The sequence below is a fragment of the Chlorocebus sabaeus genome, chromosome 12 (assembly GCF_047675955.1).
Source record: "Chlorocebus sabaeus isolate Y175 chromosome 12, mChlSab1.0.hap1, whole genome shotgun sequence".
In the NCBI taxonomy this organism is placed as follows: domain Eukaryota; kingdom Metazoa; phylum Chordata; class Mammalia; order Primates; family Cercopithecidae; genus Chlorocebus; species Chlorocebus sabaeus.
Window position 1 is genome coordinate 78,846,752 of NC_132915.1, and position 20,691 is coordinate 78,867,442.

A 20,691-nucleotide genomic window follows, 5' to 3' on the forward strand; every position below is an offset into this window, starting at 1 on the left:
GGCGGCGCGGGGTGACGTCATCCAGCGGAGGGGGCGTGGCCGGGCCCGCTTTCCTGGTCACTTACCGGGACCCGCCTTCTTTGTAGCCCTGGCACCGTAGAGGTAGAGGAACTACATTGGCCGCGTTCCCTGTCCCTCTGCCCTCCTGCCCATCTGCCCACACTTTTGTATTTGATCTCTGTTTTGATGTCGAACCCCAAAGCACAGTAATGGGGGGCGGAACCTGCGGAGCTGGCAGAAGCGCGCGTGCGCAGGACACGCGCCGCGCGCCGGAAGAGCACGCCCAGCCCGGGCTGCGAGGAGGAAGCGCTGGGGTCCGGGAGGGAGGGGGTGGCGGCGCCGGAGGTCGCCATGGCTACCGAGCCCGAAGCAGCGGAGCCGGTGGTGCCTTCGCTCGTGGATCGATACTTCACTCGCTGGTACAAACCGGGTAAGTGCAGAGTGATGTTGATCCCTCCTTGGCCGCATTGGCATAATGCTGTGGAGACTACGTTGACAGATCGTAAGCCACGCGCGCTCGCCCTGGCGCTCCCTCCCCACGTCAGAAGGAGCGGGACTTCTGTGTTCCCTCTAGGCCCAGGTAGTGGCATTTGCAAAGACCTGGTGGCCTGAAATACTTCAGGGCGCAATCTGGGACCGGCGATTGCAGTGCGAGCTCTAGGGTGTTGCTCACGGAGGCCCCGGAGGTAGGCACAGGGCTAGGTTGCCACAGTCCTGAAGTGCCTGGAGGGATTGAGGGGCTCACTCTCACAGCGAGTAGCAATACATCAAATTATGTAAATGATCAGATCGAAACCAAGGTAGAGGCAGTAGGGCTGGCGAGAAGAGGGTGGGCTAGAGACATTTAGAAAGCAGAATTACACATTTACTTAAGGAGACGCCACCGGTATTGTTCATCTGCCACTTAGAAGTAGGTATTCTTTTTGTACTGTTTTGTGTAAGCAGTACCAGTGGCGGGAGCATCGTTTGGGACTCTCCTTTCTTCCTTTCATTCAGTGATAATGGTTATACTCAGTTAAAAATATATATATTGTAGCATATTTTCTGTTGGTCAAACATAGGGTGACCAACCTGTCCTAGTTGACCCATGACTGAGGGGTTTCCCAGAATGTCGGACTTGCACCAACATCAGAACAGTCCTGGAAACCACCAACAAAAAATATATATCATAAAGAATGGGATGCTAATTGCATTTTCCTAGCAAAAATACTGTGTGTACTCATTTTGAAGTGAGTGTAAAGTAAGATGGAGCAAGGAGTTAATTACCTTAATGTTGAATAAATTATTCTGTCTGGGCCAGATCTCTTTAAATACTTTCCAGGAAGCCTTTGGGTATATCTTTTTGAGTAATGTAGGGATAGAAGTGACCAGCATGCAGCATGTATGTGTCCAATCTTCATTATTAACTATCTCTATGACCCAAAAAAGGACCACATAGTGGTAGTAAGTATTGATTTCAGCCACCAACAGACTCATTTATTCTTCTAGATGTCAAAGGAAAATTTTGTGAGGACCACTGTATACTACAGCACTCTAACCGGTAAGCAAATTGGGAATTTTAAATGATCAAAACCTTTTTTTTTTTCTGGTATTGTAGCCTGGTATGGTCTTGTGGTCTTGGATTGAACAAATGCTCACTAAACAAACATGCATTAATTATCTTCTACTGTGTTGAAATGGTATTATTATAGGAGTTTGTTTGGCAAGAATGAGTATTCCAATGCCTGGCCACTCTGAACAAATAAATTTGATTATTCAAACACCCAAATGGAGGACCACATCATCAGCTACTACCTGAAGTGGCCAGTCTGTTCCCAACTACTGAACTGTTAAGAGCCCACAGAAAGGGCTACGGTAGAGACATACATGGTATCTCGTATACACAGGCATGCCTTATTTTTTTGTCTTCTACCCCAGTGCAACCTACCTAAAGACCTCTGGTACTCTTCCCTTTCCTGGGAAAGAAATTCAATCTTGTTTTCTCTTTTATTATTGTATTCTCCTTTCTACAGTTATGCCCCAATAGTAGCCAAAGAAAAAAGGGGGAAGATGATAGTTTGACTAAGCAAATAGCAGTTCATACATTCTTGTTCCAATAAGAATTATGGGAGGAAAAATTATTCCAAGCAATCACATGGGATCAATTTTTTCTCCTTGTAGAATATGTGTCATCACATTGGCGGAATCTCATCCAGTTCTTCAAAGTGGAAAAACAATTAAAAGCATTTCCTATCAGATCAGTACCAACTGTAGCAGACTTCAGAACAAGGTCTCTGGGAAATTTAAGCGGGTATGTTCCTGTAATTCTGTGATTATCTACTTACATCCTCTATATTCATGGTAATGATAGATCCAATGAACCTTAGAATCCAGTAGCATATACTTAGCATACTTCTCTAGCAGTTTGAGGTGCTGATTTTAAGTATACTTTCACCTAAAGAAATTCTTAGACTCCCAAAAATTAGGTATCTCAGGAGGTGTAGTATCTGTTTTATTAGGTTCTGTTCTACTATCCCTAGAATGCCCAGGATGGGGGAGGGGGAAGGCAGGCCTTTGAAAGGAGAACTCTAATAGCAATGTAACAAGATATTTTGTCCCTTCTAGTTGTATTAAACTAGTATCTCGAGTTCTGTAAAATTTAGGTGACCAACTCTTCTTTACCATATATTTCCACATGTAAATTAAACAGAAAAAAAATTCCCAAGGGAGTAAGAAAAAAAAAAAAAAAAAACATGGGCCAGTCAGAATGGCTCACGCCTGTAATCCCAGCACTTTGGGAGACCGAGGTGGGTGGATCACGAGGTCAGGAGTTCAAGACCAGCCTGGCCAATGTGGTGAAACCCCATCTCTATAAAAATACAAAAATTGGCCAGGCGTCGTAGTGGGCCCCTGTAATCCCAGCCACTCAGGAGGCTGAGGCAGGAGAATGGCTTGAACCTGGGAGGCAGAGGTTGCAGTGAGCTGAGATCGCGCCACTGCACTCCAGCCTGAGCAGCAGAGCAAGACTCCGTCTCAAAAAACAAACAAAAAAAAACCATGAATATGAGAAAATATATGGTATTTGCTCCTTATGTTTTTCCATTCCTAAAGCATTGTCAATGTAATACACATCTACCCACCCCCTGTACCTGCACACAACACTTGGTTATACAGAATGCTAGCTCTACCCTCTGTAACTCTAGGCAAAATGGATAGATGATTAAAAGAGTATCATACCAAGGAGAATTTAGTGACGTATTAAAATGTCTTTACAAACCCACTTGTTGGGAAAGTTTCTGTGAATGATTTACATCCTTCATTTACTGAGTTCATACTAAGAGTTTCTGCTAATTGCTCTCACTATTCTAGGAGACCCTTATTCAAACACCCCTTTGTAGGCCTGAAGTCCCCTAATAATGTGCCTTACAGTTACTGATTTTTCCTCACTCAAGAAACGAGTGGACTTAGAAAAGCATGTACCTTTCTTAAAAGATAGTCTACAAGTTACAATAACACTTAAGACTTCCAAAGTTTCAATGATAAATCTCTGTCCAAAATAGTAACACTTAAGGCAGGTACAGTTGCTCATGCCTATAATCCCAGCACTTTGGGAACCCGAGGCAGGAGGATCACTTGAGGCCAGGAATTTGTGACAAACCTAGGCAACATAACAAGACCTCATTTCTACCAAAAAAAAAAAAAAAATTTAAATTAGCTGAGCATGGTGGCATGCGCCTATAGTCCCAGTTACCCAGGAGGCTAAGGTAAGAAGATTGCTTGAGCACAGGAATCAAGGCTGCAGTGAGCCATGATGACACCACTGCACTCCAGCCTGGATGACAGAAAAAGACCCTGTCTCAAAAAAATAAAAATAAAAAATAAGTAACATTCTTGTTACAAGTGAAGAACAGAGAAGGACCTGCATATTGAACCCACTACAGGTAAGTGTTCATTGGATCTCAGAAGTGCCAATCATTCTCCCAAAGGAGGTGATAAAAAGGCATCAAAATACTTCTGCTCTTTTGGCACAGACCTAGCTCTTTTGTGTCTGCTCTTTTGACACAAGCTTTCCCCTTCCTTTCAGAAGCAGAGAGTCACAATGACTAGTACTTTAAAATGAAGAACCCAAATGCAGAGGAGTGAAGCCAATACAGTAATATCTGAATGCCATCTAAAAATGTTTTGAGTAGTAAATAAAGGGGTCATAAAGAATAGCGTCTTAACCTGAAATGCCGATGTCCACTACAGGAAAAATTCATGGGAGAAAAGAGGGCAACACATGAAACATGCCTGCATTGGCTCTCATGAGCCTCCCTGTAGATACTTGTGAGAGCCTTCCCAGGTATGTTCTTCTAGTGGAGTACATGAAACAATAACCATACCATAACATTCAAACACATACACATCAAAATGTAGTATTGACTCATGGGTCAATTATTTTCATTTTGCTACTTAAAACTTTTGTTTTCCACATTTTCCTCAAAGTGCATGTTTTTGTTTTTGTTTTTCTTAATTAGAAAAAATATCTCTTACTAACACACTAGGGATTTAAAAAGAGAGTGGGGAAAAAAAGAATATTATCGCTTCTTCAAAAAGTCTTAGTGATTGGCCCCAGTAAATAAGTTCCTTTATCTATTAAGTTCTAATATTAAAATGAGGTAGAAGTCTTTAACTTTATAAAATATTGCTGTCATACTATGTCACAATGAATTTTATATTATTTCTTGATGGATTTTCCCACACTTTTGAAATCTTTATAACTGGTTATATGTAGTTTTCTCATTTATAGTTGATAAAATATATTAGTAGTCTGTAATTAAATTCCCATTTATCATGTATATTAGCTTTTTTCCCTAGAGCCTGGGATGGCACCTGGCACACAGTAAGTACTTATAATCATATAGGTTTTTAAATTAATGAATGGTTTTTATATATTGAGGTAATTGATTTAAAACATCAGTTCCAGGAATACATCCTGTTATACACCTAAGGGCTGTTTCTCAAAGAAAAGTGGAAATGTCCATCGATTGATTACTTCTTCCGTCTCATTACACAGGGGGCACAATTTCTAACAGAGCTTGCACCTCTCTGTAAGATTTACTGCTCAGATGGTGAAGAATATACTGTATCTAGGTGAGTAACTTTTTAGCCACCATTTAGGAGACCAAAGGGAGGGTATTTTTTGTTTTTTACTAAGTAAACACGCTGAAATCTTAAATTTTTTTAATAGTTGTGTTAGAGGACGTTTGATGGAAGTGAATGAAAACATTCTCCATAAGCCATCTATTCTTCAAGAAAAGGTAAAAGAGAAAAAGTATGATCTCATCCGCATACCTTTTATTGGATTTTTTTCATCATTTGACAGTACTAAATGTTCTTTCCTTTCCAGCCATCCACTGAAGGCTACATTGCAGTTGTGCTACCCAAATTTGAAGAAAGTAAAAGCATAACAGAAGGGTTACTGACACAAAAACAATATGAAGAAGTCATGGTGAAACGCATTAATGCCACAACTACATCATGAGGATTGACATGGAATAAAAAGTGAAGCGGGATTGCCTAAACCATCAGGGCACTAAAGGAGAAGAACCAGTATATGTAAAGCATACCTAACAGCCAGCCATATGCAGGGGAGGCCTAGTGCTTCACTTAGTTTTCCTTCTCTGTCTTGCATAATGAGCCTTGGTTCCCATTTGTCTACAGCCTGCCAGATCTGGCCTGCCCATGTACTCACCCTGTTCTCTTGTATCTCTCTAACAACTGGCATGCAAGGGATGTTTTTCTGATTAAAAACAAAGCTCTTTGATGAAAATTTAGAAAATACAGAAAATATTTAAGTAGCCAAGTAAAAATAATTTACCCATCATCCCATAATCCAAAAGTAAATGCATTTGACCCTTGAACAATATGGGTTTGAACTGCAAGGGTCCACTTATGCACGCACTGTTTTCAACTATCAACGAATCAAAAATAAATCATTAACCAAACATGAAACCCACTTATAGAGCAGGTTCATATACTCGGTTCCGAAGGGCCAACTGCAGGACTTGAGTACTCATGTATGGATTTGGGTATATGTGGAAGGTCCTGGAACCAATCCCCTATGTAAACCAAGAGATAACTACTACATTTTAACCTACTTCTGTTTGAACATATGGTATGGTTATTGCTTTTGCCTCATTTTCCTAACAGTTTGAAGTTTAAAAAAACCTAACCCGCCTTTCTTACCCAGTCTCCTATAATGTGCCTACCAAAATGCCTAGTCCTAACCCACCTGCCTCAACTCCTCTCCCTTTTAGGTTGTAGGGAAGAGGCCGGAGTGGAGAATATATTGTATCTTCTGTCCCCGCTTATGCCAACAAGATGGCCTTCCCCTCTGAAATAAAGTAAAACTGCAACACTGTGACTTCTTAAATGAGGGATATGTGAAAAGGCTATGAAAAATACAAAGGCTTTCCTAGGAAGTGTGTTATAATGCAGTGGGAAGCGAATTCTTGAAATATGCACATTATAGTCACTCAGTCTCACAATCTCTAGTTACTGGCAAAGAAGTTACTAAGAATATGTCATTCAAAGGCATAGAGGCCTTTTAATGGAACAAATGCTTTCACATCATTTAAACTAATAAAAACCTCCAACTATGAATTTATAGTTTGAGTGATTTACACTGAATTTCAAATAAAAGGACTATAAAACGTTATTTTTCTATAAGGGCTATAACATACATTTCAATATCCCTGTTTTTAAATAAAATATACTTTTATACAGAAGAAATCATTCGATATATAAATTCCATTAGTTATCTATCCTTTTATGCTGTTGAAGTCCTAAGTTACCCCTTCCCAACCTCCGCTTGCTCTTTCATTAGAGAATATTATTTTTTCAGGTATGCAAAAATATTATCTGATGAAAGTACAAGTCGGGGTTGGGATTTTTAAGTTTTAATGATTTACAAAGTATTATTTTGTAAATAAAACTTAACATTTTGGTTCACAGGAAAAACTTACAATCTGAGTACCAGGATAACTGTCCCCCTAAATATAACCCCCAGACATGATAACGTGTAGTAAGTGGATAAACACCTCCATGATGGTGCTATTAGCTGAAAATATAAACAAACCAGCAGATCCTCACTTTAAGTAGCACAATGACTCTTGAAGGCTTCATAAAACAAAGACTAAACATAGTAAAAGAATTGTGTATAGCATTTTACATATAACATTACCTCACATCATTCTCCCATTATTTCTATTGTAATTTAAAATAATACTTTGGTTTCAGAGAATAAAAATCATGCTTAATGATTTTGACTGTTTAAGGAACGATTTTACAAAGGTTATTAACAGAGCTGAGTGCATCACATTTTCTCCCGAAGGACTACAGTGAAAATTTTCCTCAATAAAATATTGACTAGCTGTGTGGTCAGTTGACAGTACTGTGGTTCTTCCAGATCTTTTGTGAATACTGATTGTGGTGGCTTACCCAGATAAAGATCATCAGATGAGCTTCTATTATCTACTGCCATTTGATAACTGACATGCCCTGTTAGATTTCAAAATGAATGTCAAAGCATTAAGATACAAATACTATGACTGGAGCCCACCACAAAGTTGGCCATACTATATTATAAGGAGAAAACCTGTAAAACAGATCCTTCAATCATGACCCCACCCACAAAAACAAGAAAAGCTTTAAACTCCTAAATTTAAAAAACTAAACAATGATGTTTTTTGTTTTATAGTGAACATTTCAAAGCCATATATATATATATAAAATGATATTCAGAATTTAGATAGCTTCTTGGCTTCCTTATTCTGTCTTTATCTTCCATTCCATCAATCAATACTGAGAAAGTTCAAAATATCTTTTAAGCCTAAAAGATAGGCTTAGAATCCCAGCCAATATTCAGTCAGCTATGCTAGAACTAGAACCAAGGATTCTGTGGAGTTCCATTACCTTGCTTTTAGGAGTAGGAGAGGTACATACACAGCACAGCAGACCCACCCTTGCTGTATAAAATGCTTATTAGGGAACAAACTTGCTGCTCACATGGATGATCTGGGACAGGGTCATCAAGGGGATTTTTGTCACACTTGGTAAAGAGAGGGATTGAAGAAGAGTTCACAGGTTTAAGGAAAACCCTGCGTTCACCCAGACTACTGTATGTTTGCTGCTGAAATCAGTGATCTAGATGATAAAGAAAGATGCCAAAGGCGAACACATATTCAAAATAGCTTCTTTGGATTAAATTATCCTTTGGACAGTTGGGATATTTGGTTTGACTTTCAAAGAACACTAGTGCAATGTTCCATTTTTAAATCACACTACAATTAGAATCTAGCAATTGCCATGACATTTATTAGTTGTCAAAAGCTTTACAATCAGTTTCATGATCAGAAAATAGAGCAAAATTTCAGTATTGTTTTCTTTATAAAATTGATGAATTTCCAAAAACATAAAGGATCATTTGCTTTTTTAAAATGTCAGCTTCATCACATGATGTTCCTGAGATCTGATCCCAAAAGCTTCTCAAATTTTACCATCCATACTGTCCTTATTTGTAACTGAGACCCATCCGTTATTTTCCATCTGAAGCTGGAAAGAGTTAAGACAATTAGTATCTGTTTCACTCTGAAAAAAAATTACAAAATTAAGTAGTATTTTCTTTTGCATTTTCGTTTTAACCAATTTTTAAAGTATGAGTCTAAAATAGAAAAGCTATCTCACCTTCTTCAGCAGTTTATAACAAAGTGAAAGAAGTTGGACTAAGAGAGCCATCATGGATCTTGTCTTTGTAATACACTTATCAACCTACAGTGACAAAAAGCATGCAAATGATATTCTAAAAGTAGTATTTAAAAGACCTTACCATTTATTTAGTTTTAACATGATAAAATTTTATCCATATGGAAATCTAAGGGATTGTGAAAGATATATGGATTTAGGCACATGAGCTGACTTAAAGCCCCAGGACACAGGTGCAGGGGTCACTGCCTACATCTCATGTCTATCTCATGGAACCTCAGCAGAAAAAGTGGGTGGAAAATTAATCATTCTACTGCAGGCTGTTTAGGGGCTTCTCAAAACACTCCAAATAGTGGAATTAAATCCCATCCTTTGCAATTCCTTGCACTCTGCGTTGTGGGCACAAAGCCATATTCTCTCAGACAAATTATGGGAGACCAGACTCGGAGGCACCTGTGTCCTAGTTACAGATGTAATGACTTCAGAATTGAAGGGTAGCTGCTCAGTGCTATGGAATTAATGATGTCCCAAAAACTACTTTCTTTGGTGAATCTGCTACTCTCTGGGGTCAGTTATAAGGGTAGATAATAAATGATTCTTGTAGACAAGGCATGAAAAAAAGGAAATAAAATTGCCCTTCTGTGGGTATTAACACTTTATTCGAAGAAAAAGGGGCTTTCACTAACCAGATAAAGATAGATGTGTGAACGTTTTTCAAATGTCTCTTTTACCTTTAGAAATACTTTATTCTGCAAAGAAGTCTTAGTTACTGTCTGGAGCTGGTGGCATAGAGGAATTAGCTTGTTTATTTCCAGGAGAAGCATAAGCTTGTCATCGTCTTTCAGCTGAAATGTAATTTAGCAAGTTATAACAGCTCGCAACAAAACTCCATCTTTAATACCTTAAATACCTTTATACCTTGATATTATACCCCCAAAGTGGGTATATATAATACCACCACCAGCACCAGGCAGGTAGACATGTGTTACCTGTTTTGAAAAAGCTTGTACACTGGAAGTAAGCTTTAAACCCTCTGCAGCAAAAACCTGATAGAAAGAGAAAACACCACTATTTTAGACTGATGTCTATGGATAGTTGGTAAGAAATACACTTACTAATGTTTTTTACATAGACTTTAAAACATAAAGCCTAGACATAAAAAGTCTGTCATGGAACTCCTAAACTTTTTCCTGTACCAGGAATGCACAAGTGTTTACCTGTTTTCTGAAGGAGTTTTCACACACCAGATGCAGAATCCATCCCTGGAGAGGCTTCTCTACACCAGACCTCCAATTATTCTGGAGGGTCACGCAGTTGTGTGATATTCAGCCACACAAATTATGTCTAGATTACTCAAGGGACCTAGAGCTCATCTCAAATATGCTCAATTATAAAAGGATGATGAATTTTCAAGCATGAGGTCAAAAGGGTTAGGACCTTCCCACTTCCATCTAGGCAAGACAAAATTTGTCACCCATCCATAACCAGACATTTGAGAGAACCAATCCAGGTGGTTGGTTTTTGTTGCTGTTTTTTTTTTTTTTTTTTTTTTTTTCAGATTAATTTTCACTATTCACCATGTACCATAAATTCTATAATTTAGTGAGATGAACAGGATGATGGAGAAGAACCATGAAAAACAAGGTTGGGCAGGTATGATAGAAGTATTTAGGATATTATGTTAAGATGGTTTGCAGAGTATTTCAGAGTGAGATGCCAGGGGAGTAAAGGGAGGAAGGCTTAGTTTTAGGTGGCAGCAGTAATAATGGAGAGAACAGGGAAAATCTGAGAGTGATTTGTGAATGAAAGTAATAGGTCTTCGTAATAAATTAAAGAATACTAAGAAGGAGGAGGCAATAATTCCAGAGTTAGTTTTTACCCTCTATTCAAAAGGCTTAACACCTTGCTATCATTGGATAAAGTGATCTCAAGGTCAAATCGTACTTTGCAACCTTCCCTTTAAAAGGGAAACCAGTAAACTTTACATCTAAATTCCAACCAAATGAAATGATTCACTTCCCCAAGTGTTCCTTATCACTTCATGTTACCACTTTCTATTCTGCAAACTTTCTCTTTCCTTCTGGACTGCAAACCCCTTGGGGACAAAATCCATATCTGTCTCATAGAGTATGATGGTTTTAAAACTACCTGAAAGCTGATAACTCCCAAGTCTCTGTCTGCACTCCTGAACTATCCTGACATCTGTCTTGTACAGCCATCCCTCAGTATCCACAGGAGATTGGTTCCCAGACCTCCCCAAGGATACTAAAATCTGTAGATGCTTCAGTCCCTTAAATAAAACAGTGTAGTATTTGCATATAACCTACACGCATCATCCCATATACTTTAAATCATCTCATCTCTAAATTATAATTATAGTTCATGTAAATACTAAGTAAATCGTAGTTATACTGTATTGTTTTTCCCCCCTTGGAACTCTAACTTGTTAAAGTGTTTTTTTTTTTTTTTTTTTTGAGACAGGGGTCTCACTCTGTTGCCCAGAGTGAAGTGAAGTGGTGGGATCACAGCTCACTAAAGCCTCGACCTCCCAGGCTCAAGCAATCCTCCTGCCTCAGCCTCCTGAGTAGCTAGGACTACAGATGTGTGCCACCATGCCCCACTAGTTTTTATAAATTATTTTTTGTAGAGACAAGGTCTCAATATGTTGCCCAGGCTGGTCTCAAACTCCTAGACTCAAGTGATCCTCCCAGCTTGGTCTCCCAAAGTGCTAGGGTTATAGGAGTGAGCCATTGTGCCCAGCCTGTTTTTACTGTTTTGGATATTTTCAATCCATAGTTGGTTGAATCTGCAGATGCAAAACCTGCAGATAGGGAAGGCCAAGTGTATTTCCTATCTGACCTTGTACTTAACATGTGCAAAACAAAATGCTTGATTTCCACCCTCTAAATCTAGTGTTCTCCCTCAGTGTTCCCTGTCTCAGAAAATGGCACTACTACTTACTCTGTTGGCCAAGCCAAAAACCTTACTTAAAACATAATAGGATTGGCTGGGTGTGGTGGCTCAGGCCTGTAATCCTAGCGCTTTGGGAGGCTGAGGTGGGTGAATCACAAGGTCAAGAGATCGAGACCATCCCGGCCAACATGGTGAAGCCCCGTCTCTACTAAAATACAAAAATTAGCTGGTTGTGGTAGTGCACACCTGTAGTCCCAGCTACTCGGGAGGCTGAGGCAGAAAAATCACTCGAACCCAGGAGGCAGAGGTTGCAGTGAGCCAAGATCGTGCCACCGCACTCCAGCCTGACAACAGAGTGAGACTCCGTCTCAAAAAAAAAAAAAAAAAAAAATTTTAAGTTCTCCCCATGGCCTACAGAGACATCATATTTTACCACTTTCCTTCTGGCTCACTTCACTCCCATCTATAATTGCCTCCTTACTCTTGTGATACACCCAGCCCTACCCTGCACCTCAGGGCTTTGCACTTGTTTTGGCTATCTAAAATCCTCTACCCTCATTTATCCATTCAACTCTCTCACTTCATTACTGTCTCTACTCAAACATTAGCTCCTTAGAGAGGTCTTTTCTGACCACCCCTCTACCACCTCTGTATTCTAGTCCTACATGATTTTATCTCCAAGTACTTACATATGTGCACTGAATGCTTAAATTTTTATTGTCTGTATTCTGCCACTAGAACATAAGCTCCATGGGGGCAGGAGCTTTGCCTTGTTCACTTTTCTCCACAGAGTTCTTTTCTCCCAGATCTGACATATAGCACAAGTTCAATAACTATTTGTTGAATGAAGTATGTGATTTTATGTTCATCACAGTTTGGAGACAATTCAGTGGACACTGGTTTAATGACTAAGCTCACATAGGAAGAAGGTAAGTAGTGGATCTTTTGTAGTAAAACAACCCTACAGGGCGGTATGACAGAATGGACTTGGGCCAAACTGGAAAAAAAAAAAAAAAAAAAAAAAGTCCAGCATTTATTTCAACTATCTTAAGCGAAATAGCTCATTTATAGTCTAGAGAAAAATCTGGAAGACATATTTTCTGTAATACTTCTGATTACGTTGACAATCATCCTCTTAAGCTGAAATCCCTTTCCTGCAGAACGCCAGGCAAAACTATATAAGAATGATAAAGTGATAGAAATTTCTTTTCTCTTTTTTTTTTTTTGAGACGGAGTTTCTCTCTGTCACCCAGGCTGGAGTGCAGTGGCATGATCTCAGCTCACTGCAAGCTCCGCCACCCGGGTTCACGCCATTCTCCTGCCTCAGCCTCCCAAGTAGCTGCGACTGCAGGCGCCCGCAACCATGCCCAGCTAATTTTTTGTATTTTTAGTGGAGACGGGGTTTCACCATGTTAGCCAGGATGGTCTCAATCTCCTGACCTCATGATCAACCCACCTCAGCCTCCCAAAGTGCTGGGATTACAGGCGTGAGCCACCACGCCCGGCCTAAAGTGATAGAAATTCAAATCTCAGATATACATGGGAATGCCAAAGGAAACTATATGAGTGATAAAGTGACAGAAATTTCAAATTTACATACAAGAATGCTCTTGGTTCTAGAGAGGCAAACAGGCTAACATGGGGATCAGGGAAAATATAAAAGGAATTTTGCAACCCACTTGCCAATCTAAAACTTCTAACTAGAGGGAGTAGAATTACAGATGGGCCTACGTGGAGTCCTGTTAAGACACATGGCACAAGAGTGAGTGTTAGCATATCTGTCTCTCCTTTCATGCCCTAAATTATCATGAATACGGCAGGAAAGAAGGAAACTAACATGTACTTAATATCCTCTAATAGTCTTAAGCATTTTAACAGATGCTGTCTCATGTGTTATCTCATTTCATCAATATATTTTATCCAATGCGATAATGAAGAGGCCAAAAGTCTTTCTAGAACTCTGGATTTGCATTTGCTTACAGGGTATTTTCATCTACTTAGGTAAACCTAAAGCTTATTATTGCATCTGTTGACTATCAATAAAACCCATTCTACTTTATGCTCATAATATTTTAAGTTTCTTTCCAATGAGGTCAGGATAGTTTTGCAAAATGTCACTGCAAGCCATCTACCTTTCTACTTTTCTACTGCTCTCTGTAGCACACAGGCATGTACAGATGTAAGCATATACACATGATGTAATAAATCATGTGGAAAACATTTATAACCCACTTTTAGCCCAAAATCAAAGTACTAGCATAAAGTGGAAACAAGGCATACCTCTAGTTGATGAATTAAATCCTGAGAAGTTTTCAGTGGCCCCTCTCCTCTAAAATAAAATTGTTAAGAAGGTAACAAAAAGTTATTACCTGAAAATTTATTTTATAATATTAACATTTTATATTCACATGTAATAGAGGAGATACATTTGTGTATTAACAAATCCCAAATTTTGAATAATAATAGGAATAGATTGATAATATTGTAACTTTATTCCTAAAGCAAATTTAATATTTAACAATTATTTCTTAGGATACTTTTTTCCCCAAGTAAACCTTATGTATATTAATTTCATAATATAAAAAAATTTAAACAAACAAGTTATATTGAAGTTCCATTTCTCTTTTTAACCTTTTTCATTTTATTTCATAAATTAAATATATGAGATCTGATAATGTCTTGACCAAAAGCCTTTGTTACATAATGGAAAGAGGATCAAACCAAAAGTCAGAATATTTCACTTCTAATTCTTATTTCAATTCTGGTAGTAACTCAGTTATCTAACCTTGATGAGGCATATCACTTAACATTCAATTTTGAGTGAATAAAGTCGTCATAATAATACTTGTGCTACCACTCTCATCAGAAGATTGAGGAACAGCAGATTAAAAACTACAAAGAAGAATTAAGAACCCTAAAAAATGAAAAGTAAATTATAATAAGAATAACCAAATGCATTAAGAGGAGCAAAGAACTAGGGATAAGTCACAAAATCTGGAATCTAGTAGCAACCAGTTCTTCCACTTCAGAGACAGGAGATGTGAACATATCATTCCTGTTCGCCGATAAACCGTTGTGAAGGTCAAATGAAATGATGAAGCAAAAACCACATTAAAAACTATAAGGTACTAGTAAGTTTGAAAATTTGAAAAACTATAAGGCACTAGAAAATCTTAAATATATAAATTATTAAGAAATATGAATGATTACATGTAAATCATTAAGAAATCATATAAATTATTAAGACAACCTTAAACAGTAGCCTGAGGAACGGCTATAAATTTGATCAGGAAAACCACCACAAGGTATTTATCTATTACAGAAAAACCCATTTTATTCTCTGGAATGTCATCACTACTATCCAATAACTATATTCTAGGAAGAAGTCCTATTCCACAGAGCTTCCCCTCATAGTGCAACCCCTGATGTTTCCCAGTGTCCATAGGATACTCTCTACTATTCTGATACTGAAACAAAAAATACTGAGTATGCCATCCTGAAATATTCTGAAATAACAACTAATTAAAGGGGATACTATAATCTTTTTTTAAAAAGTTGGCCAGACATGGTGGCTCATGTCTGTAATCCCAGTACTTCGGGAGGCCAAGGTGGGCAGATCACCTGAGGTCAGGAGTTGGAGACCATCCTGGCTAACATGGCAAAACCCCATCTCTATTACAAATACAAAAATTAGGCCAGGCGTGGTGGCTCACACCTGTAATCCCAGCACTTTGAGAGGCTGAGGAGGGCAGATCACCTGAGGTCAGGAGTTCGAGACCAGCCTCGCCAAAATGGTAAAATCGCATCTCTACTAAAACTACAAAAATTAGCCGGGCATGGTGGCGCATGCCTGTAATCCCAGCTTCTTGGGAGGCTGAGGCAGGAGAATCACTTGAACCCGGCAGACGGAGATTGCAGTGAGCCGAGATTGTGCCACTGCACTCCAGCCTGGGCAACAGAGCAAAACTCCGTCTAAAAAAAAAAAAAATTTTTTTTAAATACAAAAATTAGCCAGGCATAATGATGTGTGCCTGTAATCCCAGCTAATCGGGAGGCTGAGGCAACAGAATCGCTTGAACTCAGAAGGCGGAGGTTGCAGTGAGCCGAGATCATGCCACTGCACTCCAGCCTGGGCGACAGAGCAAGGCTCCACCTCAAAAAAAAAAAAAAGAAAAAAAAAAAACAGAAAAGTCTACTGATGAACCCTTCATTTGGGAAGATTTTACATATCAAACTATATTCGTTAAGTAATAATATATTCACCCAAGTCTTATTATTCAAAAACATTTTTTAAAAGCATGATTCTCATCACCATGGAAATAACTAGCTTGATTCCAGCCAAAAGCTGAGATTTTTGTTATTTCAGTTAGTCTGTGAAAATTTATTGTGGGTAAACACAGGAGTTCCATTTTGCATTCTTTTGGAGACCTGGGCCATCAGTTTATAAAAAGGTATGAACTTAAAAAGGTCAAAATTCATGTTGGGAAGACTCAAATCACAGGAGAAGCTTGCTAACAACAGTTAAGAACAATGGAAGGAAACCACCAAAGGAATGATCTCCAATGATGGAAAATATGATAAGGTACTGACAAATGATAGCTAAACAGCAGCAAAATTTCTAACTCCTATCATTTCTGCCTTCTTTTTCCAGAGAATTATCCATCTAGAAAAGGTAGAAGACGTCATCAAGAGGAAAATGATGCCTCTAAGCTTGGGACTGCATCTTCCCCACTCTTAATCCTCCTCCTATAGGAAGGAATCTTCACCAGCACAGCATTCCTCACTTCTCTCTGCCGCCTCACCTAATCCCATCCCATAAAGGGAGTGGATCTTATCTTTTCAGTCTTCCTGGTGACTTGGCGAAAATAAATGGAATACATTAACCCTTTCTTTTTTTTTTTTTTGAGACACAGTCTGGCTCTGTCGCCCAGGCTGGAGTGCAGTGGCCGGATCTCAGCTCACTGCAAGCTCCGCCTCCCGGGTTTACGCCATTCTCCTGCCTCAGCCTCCCAAGTAGCTGGGACTACAGGCGCCCGCCACCTCGCCCGGCTGGTTTTTTGTATTTTTTTTTTTTTGTAGAGACGGGGTTTCACCGTGTTAGCCAGGATGGTCTCGATCTCCTGACCTCGTGATCCGCCCGTCTCGGCCTCCCAAAGTGCTGAGATTACAGGCTTGAGCCACCGCGCCCGGCCTAACCCTTTCTTTTCTCCTTTTTCTCTTGGAAGTGAAGCTGCCTTTCAGATATAACTCGTCTTCCACGTGTTTTATAGAGATACATTGTGTCCCTATAAGGTAAGACTTTGTAATTCTAGGGATCATTTTTCAAAACTTAATTGCCTATGGACATAAACTACATTCTCCAATATCAGCTTTATCAATATAAATGTTACCAGCTCCCATCCACCTATTCTTTTGCTTATTTTTCATTTTGCTCAAAACTTGGGTGGGAAAACGGGGTGCTATTTATTTATTTTTATTTTATTTTATTTTTTAATTTTTTTTGAGATGGAGTCTCACCCTGCCACCCAGGCTGGAGTACAGTGGCACGATCTCGGCTCACTGCAAGCTCCACCTCCCAGTTTCACACCATTTTCCTGCCTCAGCCTCCCGAGTAGCTGGGACTACAGGCGCCCGCCACCATGCCCGGCTAATTTTTGTATTTTTTTTTTTTAAGTAGAGATGGGATTTCACTGTGTTAACCAGCATGGTCTCGACCTCCTGACCTCGTGATCCACCTGCCTCGGCCTCCCAAAGTGCTGGGATTACAGGCGTGAGCCACCGCGCCCGGCAGGGGGTGCTATTTATTGAGTCCCAAATCCCACACAGTTGCAAAGATCCTTCACAACTTTAATTGAGCTCAGTCTCTAGAATACTGAAGCAACCTACAGGTGTGTCCCACTGTGGATAACCTTTTCAAAATCAGACTGAGTAGGAGAGGAGCCAGAAAACTGGAGATATCAAGTATTTCCCAGGTTTCCAAAAGTGAAAAAGATAGATTTCAGAAACTGAGTAAAAGCTTGAAGTTATTCCTTGAGAAAATTCTAGAACGGATTATTGAGCAGATAACTGATTTTAACTAAGCAGAATTACTATACCTTATGTATAGATTAGTATAATGGAAGACTGAAATATGACTAACATTGACATCAACAAGGCATTTGATCAAGAATCTTGTAATATGAACAAGACAGAGAATATAGGTCAGATAACATTAAAGTTAGGGGAATTCTCTACATAATGAATGCTGACTCACAGAGATTTGGCACGCTATTGACATAGGCCTCATAGCTCTATTCTGTGATCTGTGTCTAATCAATCTTCATCTGTATCTAGTCAATCACTGTATAAAGGCATAAAAGGCATGTTTTGTTAACGTACTGATGCTGGCTGGGAGAGGCATCAATATGCAGGAAAACAAAAAAGCAGGAAGTAAAATTATTTTAATGATGGAAAGAGTGGGCAGAAACCTAGCAAAAGATCCCTTCTAAATGTAAATCCTAATTAAATACATGTGTCTTCTTATTGCATTCACTTAAGTAACTTGTCATAGTAACTACTCTTAGTCTTTTACCATATATTTGATACTGACTTTAACCTATCAATGATTTCACATGGAACTTTTTTTCTTTACACCAGATATTATCATACTGATATAAAAAATAAAAATACAACTACATTTACCTAGTAAATAAATACAGAGAATAGGCCATACTGGACATGTTCCGTCCATATTGAACAATCTCATTCTCCTGATCTTCCCACTTCTCAATTTCGCAGTCAGCATCAGAGGTGAGCAAACCCAGCTTAAGTCCAAGCTTTGCTATCTTGGCTTGCTCCTACGAAACATACATTTTAATCACACGACTTTATCACTATTGATGTAAAAGGAAGATTAGATGTAGGAATAGGTCTTACCTCAGAGTCAGGCTTGTCTGGCTTTAATGATTTCAGGTTTGCATTATTCTTCTGTGACAATAAAAAGATTAAGATTATCTTAAAAAGCAGTACATTAAACTGTAAGGAAATGCAACAGTAATACAAAGCATAACAAAGTACTTGTAACAACAGTTTAAAATATTCAGTATGTAATGACTGAATATTTTACCAATTGCAAATACTCTACTAGTAGGTGAGTTCAGCCTTGAATAGGTTGTTAGTTTGAAATCTGGAGCCAGAGAAAGCAGGTCAGTGCCCTCTGTGCTCTGTGGCCTCTGTGCTTACAGCTGCTCTCCTCTTTTCACAAGAGCTTCCAGGGACACAAGACAACTTCTGCAGTATTCCTGGAATCCAATTACTATGCCCCCAAACCTCCCTGGCCTCTCTGTTCAACAAGATTCTTAAAATACTTGAACTATTCTTATGAAATGATATATTAAAATTAGCCACTATATGTAGTTTTCTATACACTCCTCATGTTATGACTCCAGAATTCAATTCCTTTAACTAATTTGCTCTTAGAAGGCTAAATTTCAACACTCTAGTTTCATTGATATCCCAACTGCTAATCTCATATCCCAAGGTGTAAAGAGATTATACTTAGGATTCTGAATTTAATATGTGAACCAATGTTCAATGGTTCCCTATTTTTGAAAGAGAAAGTTTGTTTTCATGTAAACTATCTGCACCTCAGAGTGTATTTTCCCTAGAAGGGGAGAAAATATTCCATACTAGTTAGTTACCAGGCTAGTCCACTGATGCCAGTGTACTTGAAGAATAGAGCACCAGGACAAATCACACCACCACCAATAGCAATATTTCTTTGAAAAATATATTCCGAAGTTCTCTGAAGCTGATAGCCCACAGAGGGGGTTCCTCTAACTCTGCGATCTGGTGAAAGCTCCCATAGTAGAGGCAGGAGTTCCAGAATGGCTAGGGTTGGTAGAGAAAAGGGGGCCAGCAGATGCAGGGAGCCAACTTTTAAAAATGGAAACATATACTTAAGTCGTACACACTCACAAACACACATCGGGTATGGATTCACATACATGCACACAAAGTATAAATTACAATAAAACAAAACACTCATGTGTCCACTTAGCTTAAGGAGGAAAATGATCACAAATACTTTGAGGAAAAAGATCTTCCCATACATATAATTTTGTTGCCCTTATTACCATGACTTGTTACTTCTGACCAACTATTCTGTCACTAGTTTCACCACAGAACAAAACAGTCTCATGGAGTTTAGATCTGCTCATGGAACATAGCCCTTTTGAGATTTTCTAATGATGTTTACTATTAAAGAAATAGGTGAAGGACAGAAAATGAAAATAAAGGAACTCCTGTTACACACACACACACACAGAAAATGAAAAAGGAACTCCTGTTACACACACACACACACAGAGACAGAGAGAGAGAGAGAGACAGAGATTGAGAGAGAGAATAAACAAATATGACCAATGATCTGTCTGGCTCCTCCTTGAATGGTCACATCATCTTTATCTCCGTCCTTGGTCGAGTTGACTATAGGCAATTGAAAAAATATTTAAAAAAGTAAGGAACACCCTCAAGGTTTTCAGGTTTTATTTTATTTAGAATTTTACACCTTATATTATTCTTTTAAATTTAGTTGCATTTTCATTATTTTTATTTTTACTAATGATGATGATTATTAGAGTTTAATGACGACTGAAAGGTGATTGCCTGAAAAGGTAAATAAACCATCTTAATAATGTAGTCAAGTTTGCCATCTAGTGGACACTATTTTGGAATGCAGTCAGATGCATTCATTTCAGTTACGTAAAGCTAAAGACGTCAGTCCCCTAAATATAAATAGCACCAGACTCTAACTTTGCTTCCTAAAAGACAGAACTATAATTTTCTAGGAATATAATTAGCTATGCTATCCTCAACTAAGAAAATGTTTCATGATTCTGAAATGATTTGTTACTAAAGACAAAAATACTATTCAGTTGAATAAAATCTTTGCTCCATTCAACCTGTTAAAAGCTTTGTGATGCCTTTTCTAATTCTCAAAAAATTATTTGTAGTAGCCCTAAGTTATCACACTTACAAACACAGTAAGTCTATCATCACTTGCTCAAACCCAGT

The 20,691-nt window shown here is 38.7% G+C and overlaps 2 protein-coding genes across 4 annotated transcripts in view; one reads left to right on the top strand and one right to left on the bottom strand.

The window, feature by feature from the left end:
* Positions 1-8: 8 nt before the first annotated feature.
* Positions 9-17,001, top strand: ABITRAM (actin binding transcription modulator). Of its 2 annotated transcripts, XM_007968485.3 has the most exons (6): positions 9-430; positions 1,489-1,540; positions 2,161-2,290; positions 5,036-5,112; positions 5,210-5,279; positions 5,369-6,624. In XM_007968485.3, the coding sequence occupies exons 1-6, from the start codon at positions 352-354 to the stop codon at positions 5,501-5,503; spliced, it is 543 nt and encodes a 180-aa protein (XP_007966676.1). In that variant the 5' UTR covers positions 9-351; the 3' UTR covers positions 5,504-6,624. The 2 variants fall into 2 exon arrangements, with proteins under 2 accessions (XP_007966676.1, XP_072877926.1); XM_073021825.1 differs by lacking the exons at positions 5,036-5,112; positions 5,210-5,279; positions 5,369-6,624 and adding an exon at positions 16,289-17,001 and having other exon boundaries at positions 266-430.
* The window catches only part of CTNNAL1 (catenin alpha like 1), a 71,862-nt gene continuing 59,486 nt past the window's right edge, over positions 8,316-20,691 (bottom strand). For both annotated transcript variants that reach the window (XM_007968479.2, XM_073021824.1), the window contains exons 13-19: positions 18,553-18,603; positions 18,319-18,473; positions 13,918-13,966; positions 9,714-9,770; positions 9,456-9,569; positions 8,707-8,790; positions 8,316-8,574 (exon numbers count right to left, since the gene is read on the bottom strand). In XM_007968479.2, the coding sequence (XP_007966670.1) occupies positions 8,509-8,574; positions 8,707-8,790; positions 9,456-9,569; positions 9,714-9,770; positions 13,918-13,966; positions 18,319-18,473; positions 18,553-18,603 (576 nt within the window). In that variant the 3' untranslated portion in view covers positions 8,316-8,508. The remainder of the gene's footprint in view (positions 8,575-8,706; positions 8,791-9,455; positions 9,570-9,713; positions 9,771-13,917; positions 13,967-18,318; positions 18,474-18,552; positions 18,604-20,691) is intronic.